General features: G+C 41.2%; 1 protein-coding gene across 2 annotated transcripts in view; it reads right to left on the reverse strand.

Moving 5' to 3' along the window:
* Positions 1-15,238, reverse strand: part of Rh50 (Rhesus blood group-associated glycoprotein Rh50) — a 184,489-nt gene that overhangs the window by 127,521 nt on the left and 41,730 nt on the right. Inside the window, exons 1-2 of one of the 2 annotated variants that reach the window (XM_019044460.2) lie at positions 9,530-9,879; positions 315-558 (exon numbers count right to left, since the gene is read on the reverse strand). In XM_019044460.2, coding sequence (XP_018900005.1) covers positions 315-510 — 196 coding nt within the window. In that variant the 5' untranslated portion in view covers positions 511-558; positions 9,530-9,879. Of the gene's footprint in view, positions 1-314; positions 559-9,529; positions 9,880-15,238 lie in introns of those variants that run through there. The other variant, XM_072298345.1, reaches the window with a different exon arrangement.

Raw genomic sequence — 15,238 nt, forward strand, 5'->3', positions numbered from 1 at the left:
TTCTCTGATCACGTATCTAAAAATTTGAGGTCCAGCTGCCAAAGTTCGGGTCAGACATCTGAAGTACTTCGTTGGGTACACATCTGAAGTACTCCGGTACATACCGAAGTGCCTCGAAGTCTGACCCGAACTTCGGCAACTCGACCTTAAGTTTTCGGATGCGTGATCAGAAAACTTCAGAGATCCATATGACCTCAACTTCGGGTCCCATGCACGAAGTTTACTTCTCCGTGCACCCTCTGGGGTATCACCTTGTATTTATGACACTTCTAGAGGGAGATAGGCCATCTACGATTGTAGAAATGGAGGCTTACTTGGCATAACTTGATGTAGAGGAGGATATTCGGACGGGTTTTCAACGGGACGGCCATCCTCTCCCTTTTTGTTCTTGTCGGGACAAGGGGCTTCAGCGGCCGGGTCGTAGCGGACGTAGTACCCGAACAAAATGATGATGACGACTTCGATGAGGAGCAAGGAGATCATCTCCCTCCGCCGAGTGGCTGCGTCCATCCGCTTCTTGGTGCGGGCTCCTTCGAGTTCCTCTACAGCTCTTTCAACCTATGAGCAGGCAGACACAATGTATCGTATCAACGACTCGGTGAAACGGTTACAGCACGATTGGACTGAGTTAAGCAGAAAGGAACCAACCCACATTTTGGAAAAAATTGAGTTATGAGTGGTTTTGAACTCAACCGCTACACTACTATCTATCCCCAAAAATTCGAAGGTTTTGTGGGAGCAAATTTTTCAGAAATTGAACTTCAAGTATATCTTTTACATTGAGTCTTATGCAGGAGCCAAACTTTAGACCTCTTTTTCTCGGTTCGATCCCGATGTGGCTTGGTTCCTTCCTTTTTAACTCCGTCCGATCAGTCCACACTTTTTCGTCGTAAAATTAAAATGATGTGGTCCAAATTTTTGGCCCGAACAAATGCCTCAATTATTTGCCCCCAAAAATTGAATCTGGTCCAGAAGACGAATCGTAAGTAAAGGCGGTGGACGAGATTTCCTGGTTAGAAAATTGAGGATGAACTTTCACAAATTTCAAATGTTTCATGAAACTATAGGTACGATTTAACATATTCGGTTGTAACGTGGTGCACGGGATTCAAGTTGTCACACTCGGCTTCGATACAGATACATATATAAGATATACCTAAATATGTCATCGTAGATAATGCTGTAATACATTAATAATATTCAAGTAAGAGAACTTTCAAAATCCGGGCAGTTCTACTTTTTTCTTAATTGAAATTTCAAAAACTTCAAGTTCACCACCTCTTCCGTACAGAGTATTGAAAAATATTTGACGGGTAAAGGGTATACTTTTGAATAATAGAAATTGCAAGAAAATGGATATTTCAGTGTGCATCAAGTGGCGCGGGCAGTTATAAACCCTCTGTATCAGGTAATAAATACAATAAATTATGATTAAAAACTGCGTAGATGGATGGACGAAAAAAATACATTTTTCGACGACTGAACAACAATGAAAGGGGCGGCTTTGCAGAGCCTTCCACCCATTTTCATCGTGAAATAACCATTTTACAACTTAAAACTTTGAAAGCTCTATCGACTACGTTAAGTCCTAACAAGGCAGCTTCTGTAAACAGGCCTTCGTTCGAAATCCGCGGGGAAAATGCGGCGCGGGGTCTTAAAAAAAGATGCAATTAATTAAGTCACCCTTTACTAAAACTACAAACAAGGGAAGATCAGACGGCAGAGAGAGAAAGTTGGGAAGATGTGGGTGGAGGGGCAGGAATTCCACTGAGAAACCTGAGCGGCGGCATACAGAAAAGTAAACACCCAAGTTCAATGCGGCCTCGGGAAAACAATGAAAAACCAGTGTGCTCAACTCATTTTAATATTTAACAGATGCACATAAAATCAAGTGGTTTGTTTCCCTTCTTTTTCGCGGCACTCGCTATAGTTCCACAGCGGGTTTGCCAGGTGTAACAAAGGAACGATACAGTCTTATTGTTACTTATGAGGACGCGCTCCGTACGTCTGATGGCAACGCTTTCTAGCGAATCTTACGATACAGCAAACTGTACGAAGATGGCGACTTACGCTGAAATCTAGCTTGATCACGTTATAATGAAGTGGCGTTATTTGGACTTCATTTTGCAATTCGGAACTATAACTTCCGACCCATCTGTAAAAGCACTTATCTGGATAGAGAAACTAATGGCACATACGATGATTTTAAACTGAGGCACAAATTGTAGTTCCTAATTGCAAAATGTAGTCCATCTATGAACGGTATCGTCTAACGTACAATTTTTCAGGAGAGCCGATCCATGCCATTGGTTCTGATTTCGGTATACGAAGGAGGCGAGGTATTTTCAAGTCCTGTTTTATTCCTGAAACGCTAAAGGCCGAATTGAGCGATGCTTCAAGACGGCACTGCCACTCTTGAAGTCCATGCTGCTCTGCCAATGGAAAACGCCGTATGAACCTTCAGCTGTCGTCAAATTTCCTTTGCCGAAACAGTCTTCAGGGAAAATTTGCGAGTATATTTCCTTCGATTCTTCAGACAAAGCTATAGACAAAGAAGACTAAAGAGTTATGGAGGGATCCTAATGGTGGAAGTGGTTCGTTGCAATGGACAAATAAGGTAGGTAATAGTCTAAGTAACGGCAACCCACGAGGTACCCGATAGTTAGTCCATCATTTCCTCCCTTAGTTTATAGGAATCACCCATTACAACTAATAGGATCGCTCGTAACTCCCTATGTCTTCTTTATCTATCGCTTTGTCTATCAATTTCAATAATCGGCCTGGCTGGGTGCAAGGTATTTTCAAAGATAGACCTGCAGCCCAACTGTTGAAATTTATGTCGGCACGACCAGAATTAAAGATCGATATATTACACGGCGCAGATAGGGCTATGTCTCGTCTTATCGTGCCGACATAGCCAGTTGAAGTTTCAACGATCCGGCTGCTAGAGAGGTTTCACACGCAACTTCCCGTCAACCCTGATGACATCCCAGATAACGGATACCTATTCTTCTATCTCTCTATACAACTAATGTACATTATTGAATCTATTCTTTTTACTGATTTATTTACATAATATATGAATTTATTAGTACACTTAAATATTATATGAGCTATTCCTCCATCTCTCTCCTATCTCATGGGTGCATTCAATATTAAATATTTTTACAGTGTCGTAAGCGCTAATATGCTTTTAGTGCTGACCAGGGACCTACACTGTGTTGGGCGCAATGCGAGAAGTATTCCTGCACCTTGGTAGGCGCTGATATGCGTTTGCGCCGACCAGCGACCGCACTGTGATGTTTGGCGCAATGAGTGAAGTAAGTATTCCTGCAGTCTTGTAGGCGCTCATGTGTGTTCCGCGCAGACCGGCGACCGCACAGTGTTTGACTTATGAGATTGTGTTTCTTTGCTGTTGAGTATACTCGCCGCATTCGGTTTAATTTGTCCCGACCGTCACATCGCATAGGATATTTTGCAAGAGTTTGAAAAGAAGAGTAAAAAAATTCCTGATAAAAAAAGGGTCCGTATAGTACCCATTTTTTTGAGCCTGATAAAGGTATCCGACTCAAAAAAATGAAGCTAGATTTAAATCCGGCCATATCAAGAAAGAAATAGAACCCATCATTTTCTTCTTTCCGCCGTTTACACCGCGCCGCGCTTTTCGGTCTCAAAAGAAATCCAACCCATGACCTAGACAACGTCCTTGCTTGATGATTTCAAATGAAAAAACGCCAAGAAGAAGGTTCCCTTCGGCTTATCACGTCTCAACCGCACCTCTCAGCATCGGCCTCTACCGATGCCTCGAAAAAATGTATTAACGAATGCCTGCAATAAAAATGTTGAAGATATCTGGCAACCCTTTGGGGTCTTTTCTAAGAAAGTTTCCAACCAAGAGACTCCTTCAAAATGCTGTCACTACTCGAATTTGCGCACCACCGTCGTTCAGCTGGACAGTTTAATTCAGACACGTAAGTTCTTTACACAGCATGAACACAAGTTGATGATAATATTGTGATTAGACTGAACTACACGTCTCTGCTAAGGAAGAAAGCCGTATGAGCCTTCACGCGTTGCCAAGTTTCCTTCGATAAGAGCCAAATTTACTGGACAAATTGTGAATATTTTTTGCCAAAATTGTCAGACAATTCGGTACGCAATTTATTCTAAAATTTCTGAAAATTCCAAGACAAAATATGCATGACGGTCGTCAAGAATGCTTATTTTACCAAGGGAAATTTGGCACTTCTCGAATTTTTAACGGCGTTCTTCCTTAGCGCACGGCAGTACACTGAAAAAAAAATCTCGGTGAATTTACAAAGAAAAGGGTAAAATTACCAAGAATTCAGGGTTCTATTTGATCCCAGTTTTTTCTTGGTAAAATTACCATTTATGGAATTGGTAATTTTACCGAGAAATCTCGGTAAAATTACTGACTTTCTCGGTAATTTTACTGGACCCCGGTAAAAACGCCAATATTTTTTATCGACTGTGGTAGAATTACCGAGATAAAATGGCAAAGTCACCGAGAATTGATTACCAATAAAAGTGGTATTCTTACCAGAGAAAAACAGTAAAAATGCCGGTTTTTAGGTAAGCTTACCAGTCTGTCTTGGTAAAATTACCAATAATTGGTAAAAAAAAAGAGATGGTAAAGGTACCAACGGACCTTGGTAAAAACGCCATGAGTTTTTTTTCAGTGTACATGTGTAGAAGCGCAAATATGCACGGCGAATGAATAAGCAAGCGCGGCAACGCAAGGTTTAGAAACAAGCAGAATCGAGTTGATTGATGGCGGTGATGATTCTCCAAACCGCGACTCAACTTCTTCCACTCCTTTCTTAATCTTCGCTCCTCGCGCTTTGACCCTATTGTCTGGGCCCGGGTTATTTCGGCGAGTTCGGAACTTTGTCGCTTCGCAAGGGCTCCGCAAGTTTCTATTGTTTTAGTTCGAGGTGACTTCGTCCGGGTCGTTAGCGGGAAAAAGGAAGCGCAAATGCATTCACACCACTCGTCCCGACATCAGCCGGAACGGGCAATGCTATTGGCAAACTCCGGAGCCGATATTTCATCAAACAACGAGCATACGTTTGCCGCAAACATGGACGCATGAATTATAGGTTCTAATGAGGCACCAAAACTGCCTCAAAAATACCTGAGTGCAGTGAAACTTCTTACGTGTGAAGCAGGAGGTGATTAGAAAATGCCAATTATCTGGACTAGGACTTGTGATAATGGTTTTAGAACAACTCTCTGAAAAGCATCACTTCCTCGAATCGTAAAGACCGAAACAGATCCAGTGGGCCAGTTGTACTGCATTTTGCAATTAGGAACTACAATTTTTGGGGAAACTGATAGGATAATTCTAAACTGAGCCAGAAATTGTAGTCCCTGATTCCAAAATGTAGGGCCGTTGTGCGATTCACAGAATCGCGTTTTGATGGTTTAAGCATACACAGGTAAAAAAAAAACCTCTTGGTTCAAGAGTGCAGTTTCTTGTCGCCGGATGTAAGAGTCTGGACTCTTGTTTCGATGCAAAATCCGCTTGAAACAAGAGTTCAAGACTCTAAATCCGGCAATAAGAAACTGCATCCTTAAGTCAATGCAATGCGGCATTGGTCCAAGAGGTTTTTTTTACCAGTGTACAAGATCAGCAATAATAAAATGATGAGTCCATACGTATAATTCATTCGCCCAATACTAACGATGATATCGTTTTTCGCACTGTATGACGTAAACCATCGCGGTGGTACATATGGTGGTACGTATCCGCCGTAAATCCATCCGTTGAGATATTCATATATTATCACTGGTTGCTTGACTTAAAACGCAACTGAAACCAAGGTGGGAGAAACCATGGTATGCACCACCGCGGTTGATGATGTTGTCACGCACCGTGTTTTCAGAAGGGGCAATATCTCCGTTGATATTAAACGTGGAGACTTCCATTGCACATGAAACTTGCATTACAGGAATCTAAATACTAAGAATTCGCGGTCGTACAATTCTTCGTAGAATTTTGAGAAGGAATTGTGAAATTGGAAAAAAAACTGGAAAGCGCGTCTAAGATAGTTTAAAGTCGTGTGCGGAGCTTACAATTTTTTTCGCAGACAGCAACAGTGGATAAACACGAGTCGCATATTTACATTGTTTGGGTCCTTTCTCTTAAGCTCTTAAACAAGCCCACCGAGCGAAAATGCTCGGATGCATTACGCGAGTGGAGGAAACAACGGCGAGGCATCCACTCGAGTTTTGAAAGGAAAACAGGTAAACTGACTTAGTAATGAAGAAAACAACTTCGTCGTAAGAGTGGGGAAAAGTTTCGCCTTCATTTTCGGCGGATACCATCCGAGCATGGGGCCATCGGAGGGGGTCGTAGGAAAACTGATGCATAGCCCCAACCAGTGCGCTCGTGTGTGGTATTCTGCAAATTGAAGGAAAACCACTCAGGCTTGCGGTTTGAACAACTTTCCTCTCTTCATTTTTCGATGTCAGATCGTATGCACTGTGTAAGCTGTCATATTAACACGTGTTACGTGAGAGGTGCCCACCCAAAATCACACTGTGTTACGCGCTCCTTTGGAAAATCCCCCCCCCCCCCCCTTCATTTTCACCACTCATCCGACAGCCTCGGATTTTGCTTTGGCATGATGAACACATCCCACTCTCCACTCTCTTTTTTCTGTCAACACCTCTCTAGTTTTCATAATTTTTAAACATATAAATCTACATTTCAGTTCAGACAGGGGGAGGGGTAAGAATAGAATCAGTGTTTCGTTGAAACGACGATAAATATGGTTCTTTGAAATGATATTAGGGGGCTACTTTTGAGCTCGACGGAAAAAAAACGAGAAACTATGTGACTTTATTGAGTATACCTTTTGCTCCTCTGAAAACATTTTTTTACAGGAAGTATTTATCGAAGTTTAAATAAAGACATACAGATACGTAATTGAATTGCTTCACCAGTCCGGCGAGTGGCTCTGCGAGAGTAGCTCGAGCTAAGAGACATTTGATTCAGGTGACCTAAATGCTGCACGAGTTTAAAAACGTGAAACCGAGGCACTTTCAGTCAATTCAAAAACTCCACTTTTTCCGGGTTCAATTACTCCACATAAACAAGAGAGAGACTCCACATTGAGAGAAAGGGAAAGACAAGGATAGAGAGCTCCATTCAAAACTCGAGCCTCAATAAATCGGACGATCTGCACTTTCTTCCATCCTCTCCGCTCCTGTTCCTGTCGGCATTCACTGTCTCTCTTGGTTCCCAAACCTGCCCGCATCTTTTTTGACTGGCTCTCTTCGTCTGCTCTCTGTTTTTATTAATATTTTTAATTTCACGACGACCGAAGTTGCTGCACGAGCAAGTTGGTGCAACATCAGCTGAGCGCCGAATGTTGGCCAAGTTTCATTTGCGCGAAGGCGCGAACGTTTTTCGCCCCGCTCAAGCGAGTTAATCGCAACTTTTCTCCTTATTCACTCTTAAATATTGAAATTTCCCTCTAATTATTCCGCGTCGTTCGAGAGAGTCGTCAAGTATCGGCAACTTTTTCGTGCTACCTTCTCTTCTCCATCCTCCTCAAAATTTGGCTCTTCAATCATTTAATAAAACCCAACGTTGCCAAGTGATGGAATTCGTTCAGATGCATTGAAAACTTAGGCTATGTTACACGATCCAACTGAAAACATTCCGATGAACTTCCATGCATCCCATGGCTGGATTTTAAAGTTGGTTTACAATTTTGATCCTTGAGTAATCCTTTCTCTGTTCTTGATATTATTAGATAACAAGAGCTTAGAGGAGCAATCAAAAGAATGGTAAATTCTACGAATCTTCTTTCTCGGTGAACGCCATGCAAAATTGGCAATTCATTGATTGTCTCAATACGTCACGATGATGACAAAATTTCAGATCCGGCGAAAAAAGAATATCATTAATCCCACTTTATTGCTTAAAACATTCCTAGTTGAATACACACGTATGAGCTTTGACAGTTAAAGAAGTCACTGAAAAAGTGTCAACCTTGTTTCAAAGAATCTGGACCTAGGAATTAGTCATTGAACTCTAGAAAGGTAAATCTACTCGCCGAAGAGCCAAATAATTGAAAATAGTTCAAGTGTGACTCAATACCGTCGTAAATCAAGACTTCCTACTTGAGTATGTTATGTGATGCCTATTAAAAAAAAAAAACGAGGAGGTAAAAATGCCGAGCAATATCTTCTTTAAAATATGCGAACGTGAATGAATCGTGAAATTAATGAAAGGTTCCTTGAATAATTATTATTTAACACAGCGAAATCGGTTGCACAAAAAATAAAACTGACTAAATACAGTAAATTGGAACTAAAATTGAGACGTTGAGTGCAGAGAGGGCATTTCTTGGTTGCGGTATTTCAGAATCTCCACCGCTAATAATAATTTCAGAAGGAAACTATAAAGTGAATCGTTTGAATTTTTCGTTTTCAGCATTGTGAACGCTTAGAGAAAATTCAGAAAAAGTTTCAACGATATCCACACATCTGAATTAATTATAATGAATTAAACGTAAGCGGTAATTATAAGACATTGCAACCAGTATATGCCTTGTCTGCACCCAACGCTTCAATTTCCGGCTCAATTTAAAAAAAAAAACGTACGTCCATTAGTTTCTCTATGTACATACGTGTTTTTACGGATGAGCCAGAAATTTTAGTCCCTAATTTGCGAAGTGAAGTGCAAACAATGGAATGAGCAAATATGTGCAAAAAAGCTGTCCCTGTCGAAATTGTGACTCAATTCAAGCCTCGAGACCAGTAATAAGATATGTTGCGTATTTTGTTCCTTTTTTCGAAAATAAACGAATGGATACAAACGCCCAGGCGGACAAAGAAGAAAAAACTAGCAGGATTCTCATCTTGATGAGGCGAAGTTCACGAGGAGGACGAGGTGGATGGAGTGGTGCTTGGATTGTTACGAGAACGAGGAAAAGGACAAATTGGTGGATAGATGGGGCCCGGGGAGGAGGGGGGGGGGAGAAAAAGTTTTCCCCATGCAGCATCATCTCATCTGAAACTTGGATGAGGATAAAAAGAAAAGATAAGCACACTTATCTGTTTCCCATCGTCTCAATTTCACGGCTGTTAAAACTTGATCAAAAGAGCGGGGAAGGGACATTTTCCGTTATTTCATTCATTACAACGAGAAATACACGTACACAATCTACGATAGAAAAAATAGCACATCCTATACTGTCAACCTGGTATGCGGCCAAAAAATTCGCCATATCCTGAGGTGGGGAAAATACTACAAGCCTTTGGCATCTGGTGCGCCCTATTCTAGTGCTATACCTGGCTAACCACAAGCAAAGACTGTCGGGTTTCTTATTAAACATAATACCTATGAGAGGAAATTGTAATATTCCTAACCCCTCTAAAACTCTAATTTTTGAGATTATTTTTTGTCTTAAAATTAATAGCATTATGGTACTGGCTGATATGAAGTCCGGATCAAATTGTATGTAAAGATGGTACAAATTCACTATTCACTTACTTGACTGTCTCGAGGACGTTCCTTACGACGTTCAGACTGCGGAAAATACACACCGAACTTGAACACTAGTATTTGCAACAATATTAATGAGACGTAGTATACGCCGCTCTGACAAAACTACACAAACTGACTGAAGAAATTATAACCTTAAAATAGGCCGCCGATTTTTAATTTTTCTTTCATAGGAAAGAGCCGGTGTTGTCAAATTTTAGCATCGTCACCCAGAAATGCGAGTAAGAATAGATCGTTTGGATGAACGTTGATCGAAGAAAAAAGCTAAAATTTCCGGTGAGAACTTAGCGAGCACAAAAAATAAACTTTTTAGAACATATATTACCAAAGAAAATAATAATTTCAAATGATGTAAAGTTAGATTTATTTTCCTAGGCTTTCAAAGCTACTTTAGAGTATGAACATGTGGTCGAAAGAAAGGGCATAGATGCAACTTGACTTATATGCTCGCACGTTACCGGCCAAGAAAAGCCAGAAATGTGCTTTCAAAGTACGGTTTCCACCGGAAGAAATCCAAGGCAAATCCAACACAGAAGATGAGAAACCGGGATAAGAGGATTTCATAGGTTGAAAATAAATTCTTTTTCCCGATCACATGTCAACATGGGCATTGAAAACCGAATTCATCAGCTGTATTTTGTTCAGAGAGCAATCGTAATGATATACAGAGTAAAAAACGAGACAGAACAGGGCGAGCGGGGAAATTGGAAGCTTTCCTACTATAAAATTGTTGCTTCTTCGTTTATACAGGGTGCTGCTTTCCTACTATAAAATTGTTGCTTCTTCGTTTATACAGGGTGCTGCTTTCCTACTATAAAATTGTTGCTTCTTCGTTTATACAGAGTGCTGCTTTCCTACTATAAAATTGTTGCTTCTCCGTTTATACAGGGTGCTGCTTTCCTACTATAAAATTGTTGCTTCTTCGTTTATACAGGGCGCTGCAAAAAACTCGGGCCGGCTAATTTTTTTCTGGAACCGCAGCACGGGCGACGGGAGAGTGAACTTGAGGGTGCACCCGTACTATTCTGTCTCGGATTATTCTGATTGGACACTATTGCTGACATTACGACCTTTGTTTAAAACACCAGATTATCATACAGGTACGAAATTTAGATTCCGCTGATAATTGATTAAGGAGACTAAGCTTATTACTGCTGATATCTCCTGACTCTTATGGCTACTCACAGCGACTTGGCCGACACATTTTCATAGGGAGGAGGGCGTCTTCAGTAAAAAACAATTTCTTAGGAAAGGGGTCTCACTGTGACGTAGCCAACAAATTTTCGTAGGAAGAAAAGTGAGGGGGGGGGGGGGGGTCGGAGTTTCGGGTTAAAAATTGCTCATAAGGAAGGGGATCTAAAGGTAGAAATTTCCTGAAAATCACAAAAATTCATTTTTGAGGGAAAGTGCTCCCCCTCTATCTTCGCTGAGCCATTCGCTGCTCATAATCTTGGAATGAACGACACAATAATTTTCTGAATTCCCATTGAGCGAACCCCACGTAAACGAAAAGGCACGCAGCTTTTTTAAAAGTTTACTTAGGATTTTACAAAAAGACCGACGTCAAATTGAAACCCTGAGTCGAAAGGGTGTTACGACGGACCAAACGTTTCTGAGAGATCAATGTTTGGGGAGTCCGGTTTTATCGCGTGCTAAATTATTTCGGGATTTCGGATTCGTAAGGTGCGATATAATTCCTTCTCACCGGGTCGACAAAGACCACAAAGACGTATGCCGCTCAGCCGCTGCATCTACTTTGCGCCGAGCTACCGCAAAACAGGAAAAAAAAAGGCGGCGACCATAAACTTAGTGAAGCCAGCCACTACTGCCAAAAGCGGGGACTTTGGAAGGCGTGAGAGAGCTTAATCATGTAAATGGCGGCGCACAACGGATATCCTTTGAGTGAGGAACTCGTATCGGACGGCAGCGAGCGGCGGCGCAGAGAGGGGGGAGGGTAATGGGGTGCCTAGGTTCGGGAGAACTTGGGGGTGTCGAGCTGGCTGTTGACATAATTCAGTGAATTGATATTTTTATGACTGGAGGTGGGTACTAAGCAGTGAACAGTAAGCTTCCGAGCTCCTTCCCGGGATCGTGCGTTGTCAGATATCGCACAAAATGTGCACATTTTTCCACCGGTTTGCGGGTTAATAGCTGATGTGGTTGAACTCCGCTGCGATTATGTCTAAAAAATGGCTTCATCACTAATACGGTCAAAATTGACGCAGAAGACCTTACTAAAGTTTTAAAAGTGAACCCCGGGATGTTTCGGTTGAATCCACCAGCAATTACCCAATCGATTGATCGAAAGTAAAAACCTACGATTACGTTTCGGTTTGATGCTGGTCAAGTTTTCACAGGTAACCGAAACGTCTGGGTTTTGATCTGAGATTTAGATTCATTTCCTGATGTTTTGGTGTTTCACTTTGTCTAGATGAATGTCAAGGGCTATTGAGGAAGACATCTTCGTGCGGAGGTGCGCAAGCTGTACTCGACCGCGAGGTCGCGACAAAATTTTAGAAGCGCTCTGAAGATTATGAAGGCTCAGAGGTTTTTTTTTTTTTTTTTTTTTTTTTTTTTTTTTTTTTTTTTTTTTTTTTTTATATTTAATTCGTTTTTTCCGCCTTCTTCTTGCTCGGAGGTTTTCAGATTTTTAACTCTTATGGGGTAATGCGACTTGAGAACATATCCAAAAAGTTCCCGGCCCGTCGTGGTATTTACTGACATCGTCCCCGATTTCTTCAAAATCAAAAACGACATTGCCGCCACTAGAAAAGTTCTGCCTTTGCACATCTACGCTATGATTTGGAAATAAAAACATCATATAAATTAGAACCCTCCGCTGTTGTTGATTTTAAGCTTTCTTCAACAAATAATTGGCAGACCCATTAGCCAATTTGTGCAAACAGTGTATTACCATAGAAAAAGACGTTAAGGGCTCATCTGTCGCAACCGTCACCCCAACATACCGAAGAAGTGCCTCAAGGCGATACCGGTGACATAACCTTAACCTAAAGTATAATTATAATTATATATCATTAATCATCTCATGTATATTACTCTCTTTTTAACTTTGATATCATTCATCTTTCTGTTTTTTACTCTTTCTTTCTATTAGAATGTACTATTTAGGCCTTCGTGCCAATGACTATCAATATTGGTTTAAACTTATATGTTCTCTAATGAAATATCATGTCCCAAAAAAAAAAAAAAAAAAAAAAAAAAATTAACAAAAAAAAACAAAAAAAACCAACTAGAAAACAACACTGCATTGGAGACCCAATGAGGACCGTCCTGGTCCACGGCCGTGCTCGAAATTCTTAAACCCAGATATAATTCCTCTTTGGGGTGTAACAGCTACCATTTTGCATCAGCTTATACTTTGCTTTTGTAGTAATTAGTATGCGCGTTTCAGATGCCTTCACAAATAACACGCAGGTTCCTGAACCTATCATTCAGGAGTTCACAACGCTCGCCGAAGAGGAGCAAGAGATATTCAGCGGCGAAGTGGCCACAGGAATCGGAAAAAAGGGTACAAGTCCTTCTACGCATTTTAATTGTCTTGGAACATAGAAACGTTTCTCCGAAACTAATAAGGGGGCCTTATACCTACGAGTAATCATTTTCGGGTATTGTCGGATGTCGCTATGGAATACCGTACATCGTGTAGCCGTGAGTTCGATTGTGAACGCGATTTATCTTCAAGCCAGGACATTGCAGATGGGTTTCTCTTATGCGAAAATATATTTCGTGAGAGTTATGTCCTGATTGGATGAGTCGCGAAACTTGTTCAAAAACAGGGCAGCTCTTGGGCCATGAACTTGCAAAATGCTTTGTAGAAATTATTGAAAATTACGAATTTAAAGAAGAGACGATCTTTTTCGATGAGAACGAGGAGAGTGATCGAGAAAGAAGTGTGATGAGTGCAAATCAGACGCGGGAAGTGACTGTGATGATATGGAAGTGGACACAGAGGATGAACTATCAATAGAAGATTCTGGTGTCGGTTTAGACACGGAAAGTAGTGGTGCGCGGCTTGTATCTTTGGATGTGAAAAAAAAAAATCTTTGCCATTGCTGATGCGCATCCTAATTGGACTATTAAAAGTTTGCAGCAGCGTGGGTGTGCCGCTTTGCAAAACAGAACACAGTTACATCTTTGGCGTAAACAGATAAAATCGGGAGTTCATCGAGAAAAATGTGCAATAATTGATGAAAGCACTTACGAAAAATTTAAAGAGGCGCGGAAGAGCAAGATACCTGGCACAAGTGTTTTGACAAAACTTTTATACGTATGGACCGGACGTTACAATATAAATAAGCATTAATAACAGTTAAATATTTTTAATTCCATTTGGCTTCACGCTACGATGTGACACTTGTTAGAGGTGCTTCATAACCACGATCATTTTTAGCGAGAAGAATAAGCAAACCCAAGCCACTGTAACATATTAACAATGCATCAAAATGAATCAACTGCCCGAATGACCATCTTGGTTTTGAGTACAAGTAACAAGTAAGTTGTTCTGGTCGGTATTTAGAAAAATTTGTATTAAACTATCCCTGTCTTGGGTTTTGTTTATAGTGCCGATAAAGTGTTAACATAGTGCATTATGTAACACCAATGTAACACCAGAATGGCTTTAGTGGAATGGAGAGAGACAGACGCGAACGGATCTCCCGAATACTTCTGAACAAACCGAGAAAAAAATGCTAAAGAGCGTTTAGTTTCTGTTCGTCGCGGTTCACACCGATGCAAATAAGATGAAGGGCGCGTAAACGAGGACATTACCCCGCGGACGCAAAATTTATTCATGAAGGCGGCAACTCTAGCGACAAGACTCCTCGGGCACAGCTAACAGCTATCATCACTCCGCTGGCGTCCGGTCGCTTGTGGCTCTGCTGCGCTGCCGCACAACATAGCCTTTCTCGTCACATTCCCATAGCAAAACCACAGAACAGTGGAAAAAGAAACACATTGGATCTATAGTCCAGACTCTTGAAAACATTGACAAGAAAAAATACTCTTGATTCAATCAAATTTAAGCTTAAATCAAAAGGAAATCCGCTCAGATTAAGAGGCTCGGTTCTTGATTTAAGCAAAAATCCGATTGAAACAAGAGTATCTTTTCTTGTCGATGTTTTTAAGAGTCTGGACTCTAGATCATGTGTGTTTTTTTTTTTCCAGTGAAGCGCACATAAAATTAGCTCCGTGCAATTTCGATGCATCTCTGCGTATGCCGCATCGGTGGATCGAGTCATGGTCAGTTGCGCTGGTCACTGAATCGTGTTTCGATGCTGAATTCCTGTAGATCAGCTAATAATAATAAGATCTGTCCAAACAGCGATTGTCTACAGTCAATATTAACCGAGATATCGCGCTTTGAAAAATTCGGTTTATGATGTCATCCACCGCGGTAGTATAATGCTCTTGGTTTCTTCCACCTTGGATTCAATCGAGATTCACATTGATTAAACAGTGCAAATGTGTGTATAGGCCCCAGCTAAAAATGGACGTATTTCTACGAAACAGACCTATGTGGAGGTGAGAAATATGGGGTGTGCTCCTCGAAGCTGCATAAGAAGCAATGTAAAGTGGGCGTGATTCCTTTTGAAGAATTGGAAAAGCGGGATATTAGATTCTATCAAACAGACCTATGTGCCATCTGAATGCGGGATTCATGAGCCGCGGGCATGGCAC

Source organism: Bemisia tabaci, chromosome 3 (genome assembly GCF_918797505.1).
Source record: "Bemisia tabaci chromosome 3, PGI_BMITA_v3".
Taxonomy (NCBI): Eukaryota; Metazoa; Arthropoda; class Insecta; order Hemiptera; family Aleyrodidae; genus Bemisia; species Bemisia tabaci.